Genomic DNA, 22,650 nt, shown 5'->3' with positions numbered 1-22,650 from the left:
TTCTCTCTCTTTCTCTCTTTCGCTCTCTCTCTTTCTCTCTCTCGCTCTCTCGCTCTCTCTGTCTCACTCTCTCATGAAGATCTAACACTGAAATACTGTATCTGCTTTTACTGACAGAAACTCAAGGTTCTCATCTTGTTGCTACTCGTCTCTCATCTGGCCTGTGACGCTCAGGGGGTTGCCAACTGTTGCAAACAGAAATCCCACTCCTGCCGTCTTTACGTCCTGCTCTGTCGCTCAGGTAATGGGATGGGGACAAGGGGACCCCTCACTGATGACGCAGCCACTGGAATCCTCACACTCAGTAAACGGAAAGAAACTGATGAACGTCGCTTCCAGAACCGGTTGAATCAGCTACTCCACGGGTCACGGAACCAAGCGGCGGGAATCTTGACGATGGGAAAGAGGACCGAAGACACAGCAGAACCGCTCATGTGCTTGTTTCCCATTTTAGAGACGGCCCCCACTACCGCGGCCCAGTTGGTTTTACAACTACCATTCAAGTGATTGATCTGGAAAACATCAATGTTGAGGGACTGCGTCAAACATGGACTAATGAAAAATATATGAAAACATGGGTTTTGGGTAAAACATTCCTTTAAGATTGAATTTGTTTGTGGAGTAGGTGTTAGTAATTTTTGTAGTAATGTTGTAAATATTGTATATGATCTCATTGGTGTAATAAAATGTGATAATGGTCACGTGTAGCACCGTTGTCTTTGCTTCCCTTCTGTCTCTTTGTATTTTAGGTGATGGAAAAGTAAATATGAAGAAAGTGACTGTCTTGAGGGTTGAGTCATCTAGTTGTGTCTATGTTATGGCATCACAACACTGGCATCACTATAGCCAATAGCCCCAACCAGCCCAAATCATCAACCCCTCAATCAGCCATGAGCACATGTCTGGATGGGTAGGTGTGTTTGTTCAAGTGAGTGTATGTTCCAGAAATGTACTTTTCCCAGAAAGACCTTGGTTTCTGTGAAAGCTGGTGGTCTGCTGTATTTTCCATCTCTCTTTCATTCTAACCTGCCCTGCCTCCCTCCTGACTCCATGATTCTTCCTCTTTCACAACTTTTCTCATGGGGGCAGCATGGAGCTGCTTCAAGGCTCAAATCTGAATGGACCTCTGTGTTACTCAGAGGCCACATATATATATATATATATATATAGCCAAAGCTCGAGGTCAAGACCCACTGTATTTCTCCATCATTGCATTACATTCTCTTGACACATTTTTTGTCCCGATCTTCTCACCTTGTAGATAATTTTTAAATGTTTGTACTTTATATATAGGTAATAACTGAAAAACATAATTTCAACCATTGTTAAGTAAGTAAAGTCTCAGGCTATTCCACAGTCTTGTTTGTGTGTTCTTCATGCGTACAGTACTTCCATCCACTCACCTGGTCACAAACACACCAACAATTCACCATGCCATATTGACAGAAATTCACCAACACGCGCTCACCGTGCCATGTTTTCTCTCGGTTACGTGTCAGATCGCCTGGTAGGTATAGAGGAGGTGCAAATTTGAACAGGTGATTAAGAGAGAGAGGGAGTCTGTCTGGGATACAGTTCTATATTCATTTACTCATGCAGTACCAAGCTACCCAGCTAGCACATTTGGTTCCTTTTATATTGTGGGAATGTACGTTTTTGGTTTCCCATTGGTTCTGGGAATGAAGCCATAAGTTTCCTGACTGTTAAAACTGAACGTTTTTTGGGGGTTCTGGGAATGTACATTTTTAGGTTTTCCTGGGAGTTTTTATTAACATTCTGAGAATTAAATGTAAAGATTTATTTTGAGTTTTTGTTTTGTATAACTTCCTCAACTTTCACTGACTGTTTCTATAAGACTTTTAATAACACGGATAGTTTAGGTTAGTTGGTTTGAACTCCAAGCACAGATAGGACATATGGAAATGAATTTGCTTAGGCATTAATCATGCACACACATTTCTTATTTATTGTGGCACGGCATCAGCGGGATTTGAACCTATGAGCTTCTTTCCAGGATGGAGCTAGCATGCCATGTTTTTTCCAGTCATACAAAGCTGTTCATTTTTAGTCTATTCAAACAGATTGCATTTCAAAGGAAACAAGCACTCCTTAAGATCAGGTGTGGACAATTAGTGGTCGCAGCCAACACACCTGAACACACTTAACAAGATAGAGGATAGAGAGACACCTTGTTGACCCTGAGAACAGAATGTATATGTTTTAAAAAGCATTCTTAAAACATTCTTTGAACATAACTAATGTTTTCTTGTGGTTTTTACGGAATGCTGAAGTTGTCACGCCCTGGCCTTAGTTATCTTTGTTTTCTTTATTATTTTGGTTAGGTCAGGGTGTGACATGGGGGATTTATTGTGTTTCGTCTTGTCTAGGGGTTTTATTAGATTAATGGGGTTGTGTTCAGTTTAGTTGTCTAGGTAAGTCTATGGTTGCCTAGAGTGGTTCTCAATCAGAGGCAGGTGTTTATCGTTGTCTCTGATTGGGAACCATATTTAGGCAGCCATATTCTTTGTGTATTTTGTGGGTGATTGTTTCCTGTGTCAGTGTTTGTGCCACACGGGACTGGTTCGGGTTTGCACGTTTCTTGTTTTGTAGTTGTGTTCATGTTGAGATTTTCTTATTAAAAGAACCATGGACACTTACCACGCCGCATATTTGTCCTCCGATCCTTCTTGCCTCTCCTCTTCAGATGAAGAGGAGGAAAACCATGACAGAAGTACTGAAATTCCCACAGAAGAACGTTGTTTCTCAACCTTCTCTGAACTATTTGAGAACATTCCCAATTCCAAACCAGTTGGAGAAAATTTCTAGAACATTACCAAAAGTTAAATTAAATGTAACCAGGTTTCAACTTTTAGGAAACGTTCTGTTAAAGTAATGAAATAGTTTTTTTGTCAAGTTCCTTAAATGTGCTGAGAATGTTCCAAGACCAAGCAACTATCCTGAACCATTCCCAGAACATGGTGGGAAGGTTGTATGCAAAATAACCAGAGAACAACTATTCTCTCACCAAGCTCTAAGAAACATGGTTCTCGGAACATTATGTGCTAGCTGGCTAAGATGCTTATAAGACCTTAGAGGCTTTTGATGATGTATGTGTTTATGTATATACATGTGAATCTTGTTCCTTATATATTCTAACTCTGTGTGCGTGCGTGTGTGCCTACATGCGTGCGTGTACAATTTGCCTCCCTGTGCATGTCAACAGGTATACATGGGTATTCTCATCCCTATTTCCTAGGAAGGATACAGGATCAGAAGTGGATGATGGCAGTGGTGTGTGCAGCAGAAAAAGAGGGAGGAGAGAGGCAGAATGAAAGCGAAAGCCAGATGAGATTCATTGGTCTACTGACTGCCAGTGTTTCTGTTAGAGGGGGTGCAACAAGAGAGAGTGTCTATTAGTGTGTGAAGGAGAGAGATGATGAGAGGACAGAGTAAGATAAGGTATAGAGCCTGAAGGCGTGCGCAAGGAGAACAAACAGAGAAATGTATTGTTAATAAACAGTGAGAAGTGGAGAGTAGCAGGGGGTTCTCGCTTTCGGGGAAAGAGAGAGAGACAAAAGAGAAAGAGGAAAGGGAGGTAGAGAAAGAGAGTAGAGGGAGGGAGAGAGAAAGAAACAGAAACAGGAAGAGAGTGGTGAGAGGGAGATAGAGAATGGCAGAGACTGATAGAGAGAAGAGAGAGAGAAAAAGAGAGAGAGAGAGAGAGAACTGACTCAGATAACGGAAGTGGCGTGTGCATCCTGCTCTCCTGCTGGGGCTAGATGAGACTTCAAACTGATCTGTGAGGTGAGAAGAACAGAGAGATACACTACATAACTTGATGACTCTAAGCTGACAGTGAGTTACAACACCTTAGCTTGATCCACGGTGAGAGGAATAACTACCCACACTACAGAGAAGGAAGGAGCTAGAGAGAAAGATTATCAGCCTACTTCGGATAAAGAATAGGAAAGGTGGAAGAAAGAAGGCTATAAACCTGAGACTGAGGTAAATGCCACTGATGCCCAGCTGACCTGTAGCTGAGTGCTGAGGCAGGAACAAGGAGACTGCAGAGTTACGTTGGTCTGACTCGCCCTCCTCTCAGCTCTGTCTGTTGGGGGATGGAGTGACTTGGTGAGCCCAGCTGTGTCTTCATCGTTGGAGAACATGCCTGTGATGAAGGGCCTCCTGGCCCCCCAGAACACCTTCCTGGACACCATCGCCAACCACTTTGATGGCACCCGTAAGTATACTCTTTACTCAAGCCTTTCTGCCGTTGTGCCACCCTCCGTGCCCACCTAATTGGGATGCCTGCAGTGTTACAATGGGTTTGATTGATTGTAATTTACTGGTGAGGTCATTTACAAGTTGTGAGCAAGTTGTGTTTAATACATTGTGACTTTTCATTATAAGATTTCCTCTTTGATTTTGCGTCAGCGGGTCAATGAAAATAGGACCACCTTTTATCTATTGATTTTGGGCAGGATTCAATCTGTATCGCCAAAGTATTGCTGAAGATCAGCGTTACAGCTCGATTTAAAGGCAATGTCCCTGCGTTCGTGGAGACTGCAAATACTGCATATGTGGGCTGAATCGGCAGTTACCTTTACATTTGAACTCAGAACTACTACTATACAGATTGAAATATATTTATGACTATCTCATTCAAAGCGCATGGTGTCAAGCATTAGAACCATTGAGAAGCACAACTGTTTCTTGGGGGGGGGGGGGGGGGGCTGCTGTGGGATTAATACAAATTATCTAGAGTCTAAGACGTGGGGGGGGGGGGTTATAAACTGGCATATGGAATAGTTTTAAGATGGTTCTACCATGGATCATTTAGCTATTTGATTTAACATTTTAGAACCCTTTAGGTATCCCAAAAATATATTTGAAAAGTATTTGATAAAATATTGAATTTGGCCTTTAGTACCAAATACCACAGAAACACATTGAATAACACATTCATAAGTGACAAAATAAGACAGTTAAAAAAATAAATCCTAAGGAATAAGGTTTTGAAGTGTCTGTCAGATATCTAGGAGAAATAAGAAAGCTCCGTCTTGTCAAGGTTGAGCTTGAGGTCGTGGGCCAGGCACGATATCTGCCAGGCACGCAGAGATGTGTGTCTCCACCTGGGTGTCAGAAGGGGCTGAAGAAGAAAAGGAGTTCAATGTCATCTGCATCGCAATGATAGGAGAGACCATGTGAGGATATGACAGAGCCGAGTGACTTGGTGTATATGTAGGTTAGTTTCTAAATGTAATCCTTTACAGTTACTAGTTACCTGTCCAAAATTGTAATCAGTAACGTAATTTTTGGATTACCCAAACTCAGTAACATAATCTGATTACATTCAGTTACTTTTAGATTATTTTTCCCTTAAGAGGCATTAGAGGAAGACAAAAATGTATGTTACCAATTGAATGACATCTATTGCAGGAAAAATCTATGTTAAAGTTTACATAGCTGGCCATGTATGGATGTTAAATTTGACTTTATGGGTTGGTTGTGTAGGCTTATTCTAACCAATTGCTTTCTACTACATATAATAAAGTAAGAACTGCCGCTGGAGATCAGAACCAGGTACAGGGACTGAACATTTAATGAATGGACAAGTGACAGAACAGGAACATCGTCAGAACAGGGGGAACAAAACAACATGACAACAATAACGCTGGAACCGGGAACAACCTTGGGAACAGACAAATATAGGGGAGGTAATGAAAACAGGTGATTGAGTCCAGCTGAGTCCAATGAATCGCTGATGCGTGTGCCGAGGGAAACAGGTGTGCGTAATGATGGTGGAAGGAGTGCGTAGTACTGGGAAGCCTGGCGCCCTCGAGTGCCAGGGAGGGAGAGCGGGAGCAGGCGTAACATAATATTATGATTAAATTATATCTTTACATTAATATATATCATTTATAAGTCCAAAAATGGATGTAGCAACTACAGATTACCCTATTAAGTCTATCAAAAGTGTACAAATTTGAGCATGTGTGTCACACCCTGACCATAGTTTGCTTTGTATGTTCTATGTCTTGTTTGTCTGTTTCTGTGTTTGGGCCTGTTATGGTTCTCAATCAGAGGCAGGTGTTAGTCATTGTCTCTGATTGGGAACCATATTTAGGTAGCCTGTTTGGTGTTGGGTTTTGTGGGTGATTGTCTCCTGTGTCAGTGTTTGTTCCACACGGGACTGGTTTGGGTTTACGTGTTTGTTGTTTATTCATGTATAGTTTTCTTATTAAAAACAAACATGAATTTCATCCACGTTGCATTTTGGTCCTCCTCTCCTTCGACGGAAGAATCCCGTGACAGAGTGACTATGGATTTAGTTTTTTATCAGCATGAATTAGATTGAGCAATAAAAGCCCCACTTTTATTCCATAGGCTGGGATCTGCACTATGCAGCTGTTATTCCATAGGCTGGGATCCGCACTATGCAGCTGTTGTAAAATAGCATTTTTCACTGGCTGTCCACTGGTTTCAAAAACAGTGATTGATAGGCATCTTAAATTCAACCATTATTGGGTTCAAATAGACATTCAGATTTCTGAACAGCCATCCACGAGAACCACACGCCTTAAGGCACAAATAGCCAAATCAAAGTTTATTTGTTACGTGCGCCAAATACAACAGGCTCTAACCAATAGTGCAAAAAAGGTATTAGGTGAACAAATAGGTAAGTAAAGAAATAAAACAACAGTAAAAAGACAGGCTATAAAAGTAGCGAGGCTACATACAGACACGGGTTAGTCAGGCTGATTGAGGTAGTAAGTACATGTAGATATGGTTAAAGTGACTATGCATATATGATGAACAGAGAGTAGCAATAGCGGGTGGTGGTTGGGACACAATGCAGATAGTCCAGATAGCCAATGAGAGAGCAGCAGTGTGATCCACATAAATGCGCTATGTAGGTACCAATAATACGTGATATCTGTATCACCATAGACTACACCACTGCTCTCATCCTTACCTCCAAGCGTTTATTTAAATTGGATCATCTTTGGATGCTGACAGCAGTCGCACCATTAGAAGATATAGCTTGGACCGTAGCCTGCAAAAGCCTATTTCTGACATTTTCCCGCGATCCATCAAACACATTTGGTGTGTCATTGTAGTGGTCTCTGACTTGTCAGACACGCTCAGATGCAACACATTTAAAGTTGCGCCTTTTTTCAATGCTTCTTTGAATGTCATTAAGAAAACAGAGAAGTGTCAAAGATTTTTTTCGCAAACATCCTTTCTGAATGTAAAAGTAATGCTCAAAGTAATCATCTAGTTTTTCAAAAGTATTTGTAATCTGATTACGCTACTTTAGCTGGTAATGTAACGGATTACAGTTACCGTTTTTTTTGTAATCCCTTACATTACATATGTAGCCTGGCGAAAGTAAACCCAGCACAGGACACAAACTAATTTGGGGTTGTTTATTCTGTCAAAGCTTAAATTTAAAATAGTATAATATAAGAGGGCAATCACCGCAAGTTTAAGCCACCATAAAGTAAAGTTAAATCCAAATCACAATCAAGGGAAATAAATATGTTAGTGAAGTGCATAAAAACAATCTGAGTACAAAAAGTACAAAGCGAAATGGATAAACGGTAGTGGCTCTGCTTTCTATAGAAACACAAGAAAATACAAAGACCACAATGTTCAGTTAGAATGGACTTTCTAACATTTCAAATGTCTGGGTACATGTTCATAAACAAAATGACATTGTGCATGAAAAACAAAATACATTTTGTCATAAAACATTATGAATACTTACAAACACACTGTCCAGGTGATACCCTAATGCCACATGGGACAGTAGATCCTCATCTCATCCATACAGCACTGGGAGAAATGTCACATGAACAGATAAGTTACAATTCAAAAATGAAACAAAATACAAAGCACTGAAGCTTTACACGAAACAAAATGTAATTCTGGTAATTACTCACACTTCAAATAATGTTATCATCAACTCCACCACGTGGTTCTGAGAACACTGGTATTCAGCGAGCAAGAAGCTAACACCCTCATGTCGATCTGAAAGTATCAACAGGCTAACATGACCATCTGGCATAAATATTACAAAACTAACTCTTGTACACTGCAGATGATGCAGAATATGATATTTTCCGGTACAAGAGTAAGATAAAAAGTATCATTTACCCATCTAAGGTATCGTTGGACCCACTATGGATTTCAACAGCTTTCCAGCGTAATTGCTTGCTCTCACTCTTACACACTGCGCATGCGCAATCCCATAACCGCTCTCACACATTATTTATGGATCTCTTTTAGGGACAGTGCCATCTAGTGGATTTAAATTAATACAGCTATGTGCTTTTACCACCTGGCTACTTATAGAGAGAAGAGGAGAGGGCCTAGAACCATGTCCTGGGGGACACCAGTAGTGAGAATACGTTGGGCAGACACAGATCCTCTCCATGTCACCTGGTAGGAGCGGCCTGCCAGGTAGGATGCAATCCAAGAGTGTACAGAGCCTGACGCCCAGACCTGAGAGGGTGGAAAGGATGATCTGATGGTTCACAGTGTCAAAGGCAGCAGATAGATCTAGGAGGATGAGAACAGAGGAGAGACAGTCAGCTTTGGTAGTGCGGTGAGCCTCCGGAACAGAGGAGAGCAGTCTCAGTTGAGTGACCCGTCTTGAAGCCTTGACTGGCTTGACCCTAATTGCTAATTGTCTGCCAGAGGTGAAGAGCACACTTCCCGGTACTAATTGCTGATTGCATAGGAGAGGACAAACCACTCCCCTTCCAATACAGCCACTGATTACCAAAACAACAACCCTCACAAATTGCCCTGCCCTTTATTCCTGGTTGATGTGTCAACAATCAGCTGCAAGTTATGAGCAGTCAGCAGTTCATACACTAAGTAGGCTACTGGAAAGACAGACAACACTTAAAGTAAATGGCCCTAGCTAGCAAAAATACAGTACTAAACAACAACAGATGAAGACAAAAATTATACTTATTACTCCTAGATATATTAGTGTGTGTGTGTGCTCTAGCTATAGGTTGAAGCTACACTGCTACATGGCAAAACAATTATTAACTACTGAAAACACTACCTAGATTTGAATTTACTTCAACTATCACTTAGTCCAACTACCACTCTACTACTAGTACAAAATGTTGTTAAATTACTTGAAGAACTATAAGTAGTTCACTACTCCCCAACACTGTGTGTAAGTGGTACTGGAGAGGGGCAGCCAGTCAACACTGTGTGTAAGTGGTACTGGAGAGGGGCAGCCTTCAACACTGTGTGTAAGTGGTACTGGAGAGGGGTAGCCAGTCAACACTGAGTGTAAGTGGTACTGGAGAGGGGCAGCCAGTCAACACTGTGTGTAAGTGGTACTGGAGAGGGGCAGCCAGTCAAGACAGTAATTCAGGCTGTGACAGTGATGGAGAGAGTGGCGAGAGCTCAGCAGAGGAGGAGTGGGTGTGCTGTTGTTTTGGATTGAAGTGGCACTTGGGCTGTTGTGTGTTTGCTGTCTTTGTTGCTCCTCATTAAAGTGATACTTCGGGATTTTGGCAATGAAGAGAGCCAATGTTAACTTGTGTCAGCGCAAATCCAGAGACTTCCAGTCATTGCACTGTCGCTAGTTAGCAATTGAGCTAACGCTAGTTAGCAACTTCCTTCAAACTGCACGCAGAGATAATAATCTGGGGAAGTAGGTAAAGGTCTTCATTGCCTCCTGAAGTATCCCTTTAAGATCCATGAGTGCAGTAGGTCTATGCAGCTGTGTAGGAGTTATTCCTATTTTTTTTTACACACAAAACACTTGAGTATAGAATTGCACCACATCTTTAGAAAGATGAAAGCATGCGCAGAGCCATTAGACTCCCATTTCTTTTAGCTCACTCACAACCTAAAAGCTATTTTATTACTAGTCATATGTGTTCACAGTTCATGCATTTAGTTTGTCATCTATTAAGCACCTTTGCTTTTGACCATAGGATATATACTGAGTGTACATAACATTAGAAATACCTGCTCTTTCCATAACATAGACTGACCAGGTGATTCCAGGTGAAAGCCATGATCCCTTATTGACGTCACTTGTTAAATCCAATCAGTGTAGATGAAGGGGAGGAGACAGGTTAAAGAAGGATTTTTAACTCTTGAGACAACTGAGACATTGATTGTGTGTGTGTGCCATTCAGAGGGTGAAGGGGCAAGACAAAAGACTTACGTGCCTTTGAACGGGGTATGGTAGTAGGTGCCAGCCACACTGTTTTTAATGTGTGTCAAGAACTGCAATGCTGCTGGGTTTTTCACACTCAACAGTTTCCCATGTGTATCAAGAATGATCCACCACTCAAGGGACATCCAGCTAACCCGACACAACTGTAAGAATCATTGTAGTCAACATCGGCCAGCACCTCATTGGAACACTTTAGACACCTTGTAGAGTCAATGCCCCGACGAATTGAGGCTGTTCTGAGGGCAAAAAAGGGTGAACTCAATATTAGGAAGGCGTTCATAATGGTTTGTACAATAAGTATATGTCACTAATGGACTGCTGTCACAGCTGCATGATGCACTTTCGCATGGTCAGATTGGATCACACTCTTCTCAGTGGGTTACAAGAAGTGGGACATGACATCATGCTAGTGTGTGGCCGCCGATCTGTGTCCTGGCTGAGTTCATGAATTCAGTGTGAAGACAAACACACTCACACTAACACTCTCTCTATTACACAAACTCACACTCACACACACACCAACCTGGACTCAGGGGTAGACGTAACATAGTAAATGTAAACCCAGGACACTCCAATTATGATGATATGATATGTTACATTTTGATATATATATGATATGTTACGTTGTATTCATTGGTGGATGTCCATCATCCCATTTCGTATGATATGTTACGATTTACAATTCGTATGATATGCAATGTATTGCAATTCGTACAATACGCCACGGATTTGTAAAATGTATGATATGTAACGAATTCCAATCTGTTGTGGCTAATGTTAGCAAGGTGGCTGTAGCTAATGTTAGCTAGGTGACTAAGGTTAACTAGGCTAGGGGTTAGGGTAAGGGTTAAGGTTAGGGTTGGGCCTCCCGAGTGGCACAGAGGTCTAAGGCACTGCATCGCAGTGCTTGGAGTGTAACTACAGATCCGGGTTCGATCCCAGGGTGTGTCGCAGCTGGCCGCAACCGGAAGACCCGTGAGACTGTGCACAATTGGCCCAGCGTCATCCGGGTTAGGGGAGGGTTTGGGCCCATCGCGCACTAGTGACTCCTGTGGTGGGCCAGGCTCATGCACACTGACTTCAGGTCGCCAGTTGTACGCTGTTTCCTCCGACACATGCGGCTGACTTCCGGGTTAAGCAAGCAGTGTGTCAAGAAGCAGTGCGGCTTGGCTGGGTTGTGTTTCAGAGGCCGCATGGCTCTCAACCTTCGCCTCTCCCGGGTCCGTACGGGAGTAGCAGCGATGGGACAAGACTGTAACTATCAATTGGATATCACAACATTGGGGAGAAAAAAACAAATAAATAAAGTTTAGGGTTAAGGTTATAGGGAGGTTTAGCTAACATGCTAAGTAGTTGCAAAGTTGTAATTAGCTAAAAATACTAATGTTGTCCGTAATGACATTTGAACATGTAACCTTTGGGTTGCTAGATGTTCACGTTATACGCCTGCCTACCCATCCACCCCGAACAACCACCGTATTTACATTTTTCCCTTAAGTAGCCTGCTGTCTTACGTAACCATACCAAATGTAACATATCATACTAATACTAGTCTATGAGACCAGGCTACACACACACACCCACACAAATACAGTCAGAATAACTTTTTTGACAAGTTTGGTGGTTACAGGTCCTCCGTGTCATGGTGTGGGTGGAGGAGCTGGCCAAAAGCTTTAATGGGCAAGACTGAACCGGTCTGGGGGAAGTGGGAGGTGCAGGGAGCCGTTATCGAAAGGGAAGAGATGTAGTCGGAGCTTGAAATGTCTGTAGGGAGCTGATAAAATAGTCCAAAAACTTTTACTTTCTTCTGTCCGAGTTCAAGACCTTCCGGGCAGCTTCTTCATTTTTATTTTTTATTTAACCTTTATTTAACTATGCAAATAAGTTAAGAACAAATTCTTATTTACAATGACGGCCTACCCCTGCCAAACACTAACCCGTACGACGCTGGGCCAATTGTGAAATATGGGACTCCTAATCACGGCCGGTTCTGATACAGCTTGGAATCAAACCAGGCTCTGTAGTGACACCTCTGCGCCACTGAGGAGCCCACACAGTGTATAATAGATGTTAAAATAATTGACTTCAACCTATGACCTATGACATAATATTCTAATAACATGCGCGACAACAAATGGGTGGATGTGGGTATGTTTGCAATGTATGTCTGACTGCCTCCCTCAACTAAATGACCCTCTCCATTGTGTAATGTGAATGGACCAAGCGATTACAGAATGAATGAAAGTGACAGCCAAATGACCCCAACATGTGAGCAGAGACATAAATTACAGTTAATTATGTAGGGGTTAAGCGCCAATCATACAGCACCTGGGTATCGATATCAGTCACCCACTCTGCAAAAGTAGGCAAATATACGTAACTCCATCCATCCCATACACACTAAAATGAGTAACCCTAGTAATGTCTGGTGGACTGTAACAGGCTGTAATGAAGGACAGTTCCCTCTATAACAATCCATTATATCAGTTCTCATTTCACTCTTAATACATTATTTAGTCGTTGCCCGAATGCAAACAAACTACTATGTACAGTACACATGTACACATTGTGCAGTTATTCCCATTTATATGTACATTTCAGGTTGCACTCTGTGGATTATGGTACCGAGATGTCAGAGCGGAGTTATCGATTGCAATGTTAACCCAGCAATAGTTGTATTTGTGTGCACAGCTCTTTGTCGACTCATTGTCACTCCACAGAATGATTCAGTCTAATTGTATGTGTGGGCTGGGAGCTACACACAGCTTTACCCTCCTAATTGAGGCATACAATTATTTAATAGCCTCCATTTAAATTCACAAATTGTGATTATTGTTGTTGTGATTGTCAATGACTCCAGCCACCCTAGTCATAGACTGTTCTCTCTGCTACCGCACAGCAAGCGGTACCGGAGCGCCAAGTCTAGGTCCAAGAGGCTTCTAAACAGCTTCTACCCCCGAGGCATAAGACTCCTGAACATCTAATCAAATGGCTACCCAGACACTGCCGCTACTCTCTGTTATTATCTATGTTTAGTCACTTTAATAACTCTACCTACATGTACATATCACAACAATTGCCTCGACTAACCGGTGTCCCCGCACATTGACTCTGTACCGGTACCCCCTGTATATAGCCTGGCTATTGTTATTTTACTGCTGCTCTTGAATTATTTGTTACTTTTATTTCTTATTCGTATTTTTTTTGTTAAAAATTATTTATTTTTTAAACTGCATTGTTGGTTAGGGCTTGTAAGTAAGGATTTCACTGTACACCTGTTGTATTCGGCGCATGTGACAAATACAATTTGATTTGATTGACACAAAGGGCCTGGCTTTTCTGCTTGTGTAATGTAAGTAGATTGGTTTGGGTTTTGCTCTTCGTCACCTAATGTCAATTACTGAAGCTACAAGTGCATGAACTGAAAAGTAATAGAAATGACCCGTGTTATTCACTACAATGGAGAAGTCCCTTTTGTCGTGCGGTCGGTCATTTCAGAAATTATTCTGGGAGAAAATGAGAGAGGCCATGAGAAATAGAAGCACTTAGAGCTTTGAAGGTTCGACGTGGCTTTCACTATGAACTTCCATTCTGCCATTCATCCATCAGATAAAAAGAAGAGAGAGAGAGAGAGGGAGGGAGAGGGAGAGAGAGAGAGAGAGAGACTGAGGGAAAGACTGGTAGACTGGGTACATTTTAGCAGAATGATAGAGTCATGTTGGAGAAAGGACTTACCATCTGTTTGCTTTGCTTTAGGAAAACAACCTTGTTTCACTTGTCTATATCAGTCTAAGCCAAGTAACAATGAAAATCATGAAGCTACTGTAAAAAAAACAACTATATTGGTCCAAATACACCTCAGTTTTTTAAATAATCCGTATGTTTTCCCATAGGATTAACTTATTGCACATCTATTTGTGTTCTTTCTGTATAAGAAAAGGGACCGTATCCTGGTTACCTCCTCGTGGAAATAACAGCTTTGCCATATGCTTTTTATTAAAAACAATTACAAATTGCTATGGCAACCCAAGCCTGGGCACATAAAGTCTCATGTAGCTTCTGTAGCTTCTGTACTAATTATCTCTACATGAGTCACTTAGAGACTGTGACATTTCAAGAGTTGAATGTCTTTCTCTACAGGAAATACTGTATACAACCTAACTCAATCTAAATATATCTATACAGCTTTCAACAACAGCCAGACTTAGTCCATGGCTCAGTAGGCTGATGGTTGCATGGGGCTCGGACTGTGGTAGAATTAACTTAACAAGAGATCTGGAGCAATTAGGTCCTCTTCACCACTCTGTGTGAACTAATGATCAATTAGACTTGTGTACTAAGTGTGTCTATAATACTGCCACAACATCTACAGTATTGTCAATACAAATGTCTATTTTCTCCTTGTGTTTCAAGGAGGACTTCTCCAGATTGCCTCATTAGCTAATGATAATGGGCTGCTTCTGTAAAGACTTTCAAACGGTGACCTCGGTGTTTCCGCACTAAGCATCTAATTATAACGGAGTAAATTGGTGTCTTGATTGACAGGGTACGATCAGACCATCACCACATGTACAGTCGAGAATAGGAAACTCTGGCCATGAAATTCTATCTTGTCCAACGCACCCCCCCCCCCCCCCCCCCCCTGTGTGGAAGAGCAGTGGATGAATAGATGCATTATGGGATTGAATTCAGTCAGTGGAATCATTTCCGATGAAACTCTATACGACAGTGACCCAATGGACTTGGAGTGACCCAATGGACTTGATAGTTGGGGACAGGTGACAACGGACAGGCATTGGATTGTGGGAGACATCTGTGAGGGGCATTTGTCTCTGCAATGATGCACAGTGCTACAATACAGTCTATTTTGCAACCCTTTAGAAAGGGTGGAACAGATGGGAGGGAGATGGTCCATTTAATAGCTGCCTGCAAAACATTTTTTATGGAGACGAGTTGTTCAACTCACTGTGGAGGAATATACCATTCATAAATGTTTATAGCCGTACCAAATACACAACCAGGTTCTCTCTCTCAACAGAGTAAGCAGGTAAACAGCAGCTAAACAGAGGTACATTTAAATCAAGCAAATCAAATTTGAACAAAAACTTCAAGGAGTATGTTAAATAATCCCACAGCACCCTCCAATCTCCCATAAAAATAAATACATCTATTAAAAAAAATCTATAACACCCTTGCCTTTTGTGAACTAACACTCGCGCTTGACTTTTTTCCCTACTAGCACTGACCTTGCTGATAGTGTCTGTCCTAGTGTCTGTCCTACCGAGCTATCTGAAGATGAACACACTCCCCTCTTCTCCTATCACATCCACCAGACTTCACAGGCCTAAACTTCAAAGCCTGCTCTGATGTCCCTGCAGGCTGCTATGGGTGGGTTCTATGTGCTAGTTAGTTAGTTAGTTAGTTAGTTAGTTAGTTAGTTAGTTAGTTAGTTAGTTAGTTAGTTAGTTAGTTAGTTAGTTAGTTAGATCGACTGAGACCGAGACAGACATAGCTCTTTTTCAGACAGCTAAAGGATGAAATAGACCCTGAGAAGAGAAAATGAGTGGGAGGAGAGAGAGATTCAGAAAGAAACCAGCAAGTGACTGAATTCCTGATGCTATGTTCTACCTTCATAGATGGCTGTATTCAACACAAGCTTAATTGTTAATTACATAGCCTAATTCAGCATCCAGGGGCAAGGACACTCATCCATTTAATGTCTGAATCACACAGTGTACTCGAGGGACAGAAATAATTGGTCGACCACTTTAACAGCAATCATTACGCAGACAGAGTTAGGGTACAGTACATCGTGTCTCTAATTTTCTCTCCTTGCTTTCCACAGACAGCAACTTCCTTCTTGGGAATGCCCAGGGTCGCCAAGGTTACCCCATCGTGTACTGCTCGGACGGCTTCTGCGAGCTGACGGGGTTTGTGCGCACTGAGGTGATGCAGAAAACATGCACGTGTCGCTTCCTGCACGGGGCGGAGACCAGTGAGAGGGTGAGGCAGCAGGTGGACAAGGCCCTGGAGGGACAGCAGGAGTACCAGGGGGAGGTGTGCTTCTATATGAAGAACGGTGAGCATTCAGTCAACACATGGTGGCCCTCCATACAACATCATCCAACCAGATCTATCTTTTTAATGTATCTTTAGAACAATGGACAGAGGATGCAACATACACCAAGTTCACTTCTGCACAATATGTGCAAAACAGCCAAATACAGTCCTTAACTCCACGTGTCATTATAATTGAACTCAAGTGGTGTTCAAGGTCATTTAAATTCAGAGTGCAGATTATTAAATGGGACAATATACAAATGTTTTGAGTCAGATCATTTGAAAAACACCATTTTATTGAGTAAATGTACTTTGGTTAATTTTCATTTTGATAAGCGATGAAAATGCAATGAATTGAAGGTTATTTGTTGACGTAAACATATACATTTACAGATTTTGTCGGCCGTGTCGTTAGATTTGGGGTGGGATGGGGTCCTGATAAATTATTGGGAAAAGAACGGGTTCCCCTGAAGTTCTGGCGGGACAAAATTGGGTCCCCGATGAAAACATTTGAGTACCACGAAATCTAACTTCTTCTATAATGTTGCTTCCACAGGGAATCCATTCCAGTGCCTTCTTGATATTGTGCCAATTAAGAATGAGAAGGGTGAAGTGGTTCTATTCCTTTTCTCCTTCAAGGATGTCACTGAGTCGTACGGAAAAAGCCACCAGCACAGAGGGCGGGGGGCCACAGGTATCCTACTAACTCTGCAACACTGTGGCTTCCACCATATTGAACCGTTTATAGTTTAGACTATGATGATTTAATAAGTGTAATAACCCATTCATTATGGTCCTCGTGTCATCAGGCATCTCAGAGGACGCACATCAGAGCAGAAAACGCAGCCGTTCCCACTTTTCCCAAGCCAGGGAGAGGGGAAGGACTGTCTTGTACCACCTCACCAACCAGTTCTCCAAGAGGGGCAAGGGAAAGCTGCCCAATGTGAGTTCCCCGGGGTCTCACTGTACTGTACAGTAGAGTGCGTTGACTCATTGACAAGAGGAAAGGCATCATTTCATTATATTACCAACTGCTTTCTGAAAGATGACGTCATTTGTTTTCATACCACATGTAAAATCACATTCTTACCACATTCAAATGAAAACATATTTGAGCAGACGTGTTTTGTAGCAAATAGAGCGAGGTGACATTTACCTATCCATTTGAGGAAGGTTGAGCTTGGCCCAGATAGAGGAATTGATCAGGCAGCCTTTGAAGCTCCGGTCTGCTGTGTGTGGTCTTTGTAGTGCTGGTATATATAGAGCAACAGAGAGACGCAGTGTGGCCTTTTGCAGATTGGGACATGGGAAAGCTGGGGTATCATCTCACTAATTACAGGAAAGTACCGGAAGAGAGGTCACTGTACGACACAGCAGTGGACAGACAGAACCAAGGATTTTCAACCTTTTCCCTCTTCCTCTGTTAAACACGTCTTATATGAGCTAGTTGTTATTTAAAGATACGTCAATTGTACCGTTAAATGCTGAGAGACTTCAAACATTTATGAAAATTCACTGTCTCCAAATCCTGCCTTTTACATACTTTTTACATACTCAGTCAATGTTTTTTAAGATTGTGTAAAAAAAATGTGGTTACCATTGACAACAGCAAGGGCTATGTGGCATTGCATGCTTTGAAAAATGTTCAAATTTGTGCTTTTGCTGTGACAGTTCTGTACACATTCAGTTGTTGTTGTGCATCTAAATCCTCCATGTGCAATTACCAAGTAATTATCTCTCATAATGTACCCAGCTATTATCCCACCAAGGTTTCCCACTTGGAGGTTCTGCTGACCTATTCAGCAGCCTCTCTAGTCATGTTGAAGAACGACAGAGGGAATTTACTTTCAGATCTCATTAACTCATGGGATCTCCATAGTAACCTCATCCATATTTCATCTCCTTCATACTGTGTCATTTATGGAGGATAAAGTCAGGGATTCAGCATATGTGTCAAAAAGAACATGTTGATAACTGTCTCTCCCGGTCTTTCATGTATTATAAAGTGAAATGAGGTTCCATTTGATCCCTTTAGGTTCCATTTGAGGTTCCATTTTTCACCTTTATTTAACCAGGTAGACTAGTTGAGAACATGTTCTCATTTACAACTGTGACCTGGCCAAGATAAAGCAAAGCAGTGAGACAAAAACAACAGCACAGAGTTACGCATCAACAAACGTACGGTCAGTAAAGAAATAGAAAATAAAAATATAAAAATCTATGTACAGTGTGTGCAAATGTAGAAGAGTAATGAAGGTTATATGTCTGTCTTGAAAAGATGCCATTGAACCCTTAAGATATTTCTTGATTTTAGTTTCTGATTATTTGTGTAAATGTTTGAAATTTTAATTCACTGTTAGGCGCTAGTAACACAATCATTTCTCTGCACCCGCTTTACCATCTGCTAAACTGTGTACGCTACCAATAAACTTTGATTTGATGTCCTTGATTCCTAAAAATAACATTTACTTCTCCTCTCTTGTGCCACAGAGAAGTTTGGATAGTGGCCAAGGGAGAGCTGTAGACACTGATTTTGTTGTAGCTAGGGCAAGTAGGTTTCAGTGAATTCTTGAGATGTTATCATAGGTACAAGTGCCACTGTGCCAGTGTGGTGTTTGGGGCTTTGTCTGTGACCTGGGACCTATGACCTGTGACCCTTGGCCCCTGTCTCCTTGCAGAGTGTATTCCAGAAGCCCTCTCTCCCAGAGTACAAGGTGGCGGCGGTGCAGAAGTCCCGCTTCATCCTGCTCCACTACAGCGTATCCAAGGCCCTGTGGGATTGGCTGATCCTCCTGGCTACCTTCTACGTGGCGGTCACCGTGCCCTTCAATGTCTGCTTCGTCAGTCACCAGGACGACGACTGTGACTCCCGTAGTACCATTGCCAGTGACATCGCTGTGGAAATGCTCTTCATTCTAGGTAACATACTGTTGTATAACAGTACTGAGAGTGGCAACATAGTACTCCAATGGTAAATGTCATATCACTCCGGTGGCTAAATGAATTGGCACCAGTATCTAGCTCCTCTGGAATAAAGTTGATCAATAATAGTTCTTTCCTGCTGTGGCAGTGGGTGTTTCCTTGGAAATCGGTCACGCTTGACTGTACTCTCTCACCCACCTGCATTACCAACTCATCATGGTGTCTGTGTCACCCCTGGTTACAGCTCACATTTTGAGCCACAATTAGATACTTTCTGTCTCCCATGGATGTGTGATCCTAAAACAGCTGTGATGGGGAACAGACTTTTTTAAGTTGAGGAAATGGTAATTATGTGCAGTGACATTCAAGTACAAAATTATCCTCACCTCGTGTGTTATTCTAAACCGTTGGTGTCATGCCATAATTAGCATTTACAGCTCACCTGGAAAAATACTGGAATGTAGTAGCCTATCCACCCACTTTACTCACTTTTTGTGTAATTGAGTAAAGGATCAAATATGATTTTGCTCATGTTCTGCTGGGTTTTCTCCCTGTTCCTCCCCAGATATCATCCTGAACTTTAGGACCACCTTCGTGAGTCAGTCGGGTCAGGTGGTGTACGATGCCCACTCAATCTACCTCCATTACTGTGGCACCTGGTTCTTTATAGACCTCTTTGCTGCTCTGCCCTTTGACCTCCTCTACGCCTTCAACATCACAGTGGTGAGTTTGTATGGGGGCATTAACTGTGCATGTATGGGTGTCATGGGCGTTTGGCTTCGCGTGTGTATGCAGTTCTTTATCCTATCTTGAACAGACAGTGCTTGTTCGATAGCCCTTCCCAGAATAATCGTTTTCCCTCTTAAAATATGTTGTTGGTCCTCTTTATTTCCCCTGAGCATTGAATTGTAACAGATTAGGTCTTGCCACCTCCATGCTTTATTGTGCTGCTCCTTCCTTCTCTCCAGTGTCCCTCCCCCTATCCACTAGCTGCACTCCCCATCGCTTTCTCTCTCTGTCTCACGGTTTCAATCTCAGCAAATAGCCTTCTCACTTAATCTTACCTGGGCTTCTGAGATGTGATACTGTTCAACTACCCCTTTTTTTCCACCAATCATTTGTTTCTCAAGCTTTCCAAGAGATGTGCCGTTCTTTACTGATGAATGTATCTTTAGCCTCTGGGGGAAGTGGGATATCTGAGTGGTAGGAGGAATGTTTGCTCACTGCATCTCAGCTAGACCGTGTCCCTGGAGTTCAGTACCAAGGATAGATCATCTATACTGTATTATAATGTCTGACGACTTTAACCGGACTATGACTGAACTCTCTAACGTCTTTTGGCCTTTACACATGTCACAATGCAAATTGTCATCTCTACATGAATCGTTGCATGTAAACATGTCCATTACTTCCTGTCCAGACCTCGCTGGTCCACCTCCTGAAGACGGTGCGTTTGCTGCGGCTGCTGCGGTTGCTACAGAAGCTGGACCGTTACTCCCAGTACAGTGCTGTGGTCCTGACCCTGCTCATGTCTGTGTTCGCCCTGCTTGCCCACTGGATGGCCTGCGTCTGGTACGTCATCGGCCGCAAGGAGATAGAGAGCAGCGACCCTGTCACCTGGGATATAGGTGAGCGCCTGTTTGTGAGTGTTTGTGTGTGTATGTTTGTATATTGTGTGTGGTTGTTGGACCACTTTCACACAGTAGACATATCAACATAATGTTTCCTTTTGTTGAGCTCCTTGGCTGACTATAGGGAAGCAGCCATGGGTGACCGCTATTCTCTCTAAATGTGTCTGTAACGCAGTAACTTATTTAACTTGTCTGACAGCTAGATGCTATGGCCCCTTTGCACGTTCGGTCCCTGGACAAGCCCGAATGCTTCTGAACTGGTCTCTCAGTCCATCTCCCTCCATAACACCCAATGGACAGAGACTGTTTGAGACTACTCCCAGCAAGGATACCTCACACTCTATAATATCACCTCTGGGTGGAGAGAATCATCAGTCAAGCAGAGACAAAGGAAAAAACAATCCAAACTCTTTCACTGGTCTCCTATCAGATCCCTGTAAAGCATTTTTATTTTTCTCCTCCTCTCTCTTCCTTGCCCCCCCCCCCCCATTGGCATGGGAAACATACTGTATGTAAACATTGCCAAAGCAAGTGAAGTAGATAACAAACAAAAGTGAAATACACAATAAAAATGAACAGTAAACTCTCTCTCTCCCTCTCTCTTCCTTTTTCCCCTCTCTGCCCCCCCCCCCTCTCACTCTCTCTCTTTCTCCCTCCCTCTGTCCTCTCTGTCATGTTGTACTCTCCAGGCTGGCTGCAGGAGCTGGGTAAGCGGTTGGAGACCCCATACATCAACAGTACGGTTGGCGGCCCCTCCATGCCCAGTGCCTACATCGCCTCCCTCTACTTCACCCTGAGCAGCCTCACCAGTGTGGGCTTTGGCAATGTGTGTGCCAACACAGACGCCGAGAAGATCTTCTCCATCTGCATCATGCTCATGGGGGGTAAGTCCATCTGCATCATGCTCATGGGGGATCAGTCCATCTGCATCATGCCCATGGGGGGGTAGGTCCATCTGCATCATGCTCATGGGGGGTAGGTCCATCTGCATCATGCTCATGGGGGTAAGTCCATCTGCATCATGCTCATGGGGGGTAGGTCCATCTGCATCATGTTCATGGGGTGATAAGTCCATCTGCATCATGCTCATGGGGGTAAGTCCATCTACATCATGCTCATGGGGGTAAGTCCATCTACATCATGCTCATGGGGGTAAGTCCATCTGCATCATACTCATGGGGGTAAGTCCATCTGCATCATGCTCATGCGGGTAAGTTCATCTCCATCATGCTCATGGGGGTAAATCCATCTGCATCATACTCATGGGGGTAAGTCCATCTGCATCATGCTCATGGAGGTAAGTTCGTTGGAAGCGAGGCAGTGTTAGTAGACATCTTGAGACACAAGCTGTCTTAATAAGACTTCTTGAAGACATTTGTTGTTTTTAAGACATCTTTAGCAGTATTTTCCTCATTCTTTCAAAACATCAAATCAAATTAAATGCATTTATATATCCCTTCTTACATCAGCTGATATCACAAAGTGCTGTACAGAAACCCAGCCTAAAACCCCAAACAGCAAGCAATGCAGGTGTAGAAGCATGGTGGCTAGGAAAAACTCCCTAGAAAGGCCAAAATAATAATAATCACAGTAGTTGTCGAGGGTGCAACAAGTCAGCACCTCAGGAGTAAATGTCAGTTGGCTTTTCATAGCCGATCATTAAGAGTATCTCTACCGCTCCTGCTATCTCTAGAGAGTTGAAAAGAGCAGGTCTGGGACAGATAGCATGTCCGGTGAACAGGTCAGGGTTCCATAGCCGCAGGCAGAACAGTTGAAACTGGAGCAGCAGCACGGCCAGGTGGACTGGAGACAGCAAGG

At 42.7% G+C, this 22,650-nt stretch overlaps 2 protein-coding genes across 3 annotated transcripts in view; both read left to right on the top strand.

Moving 5' to 3' along the window:
* Positions 1 to 698, top strand: part of LOC109892240 (orexin-like) — a 1,686-nt gene extending 988 nt beyond the window's left edge. Inside the window, exon 2 of the mRNA XM_020484680.2 lies at positions 118 to 698. Coding sequence (XP_020340269.1) covers positions 118 to 507 — 390 coding nt within the window. The 3' untranslated portion in view covers positions 508 to 698. The remainder of the gene's footprint in view (positions 1 to 117) is intronic.
* Positions 699 to 3,372: 2,674 nt separating this feature from the next.
* The window catches only part of LOC109893322 (potassium voltage-gated channel subfamily H member 4), a 31,756-nt gene continuing 12,478 nt past the window's right edge, over positions 3,373 to 22,650 (top strand). For both annotated transcript variants that reach the window (XM_031827309.1, XM_031827307.1), the window contains exons 1-8: positions 3,373 to 4,240; positions 16,065 to 16,298; positions 16,836 to 16,973; positions 17,089 to 17,222; positions 18,958 to 19,198; positions 19,767 to 19,924; positions 20,622 to 20,829; positions 21,522 to 21,716. In XM_031827309.1, coding sequence (XP_031683169.1) covers positions 4,165 to 4,240; positions 16,065 to 16,298; positions 16,836 to 16,973; positions 17,089 to 17,222; positions 18,958 to 19,198; positions 19,767 to 19,924; positions 20,622 to 20,829; positions 21,522 to 21,716 — 1,384 coding nt within the window. In that variant the 5' untranslated portion in view covers positions 3,373 to 4,164. The remainder of the gene's footprint in view (positions 4,241 to 16,064; positions 16,299 to 16,835; positions 16,974 to 17,088; positions 17,223 to 18,957; positions 19,199 to 19,766; positions 19,925 to 20,621; positions 20,830 to 21,521; positions 21,717 to 22,650) is intronic.

This window comes from Oncorhynchus kisutch, linkage group LG6, assembly GCF_002021735.2.
Source record: "Oncorhynchus kisutch isolate 150728-3 linkage group LG6, Okis_V2, whole genome shotgun sequence".
NCBI lineage: Eukaryota > Metazoa > Chordata > Actinopteri > Salmoniformes > Salmonidae > Oncorhynchus > Oncorhynchus kisutch.
This window is presented reverse-complemented; position numbering and strand designations above follow the sequence as displayed.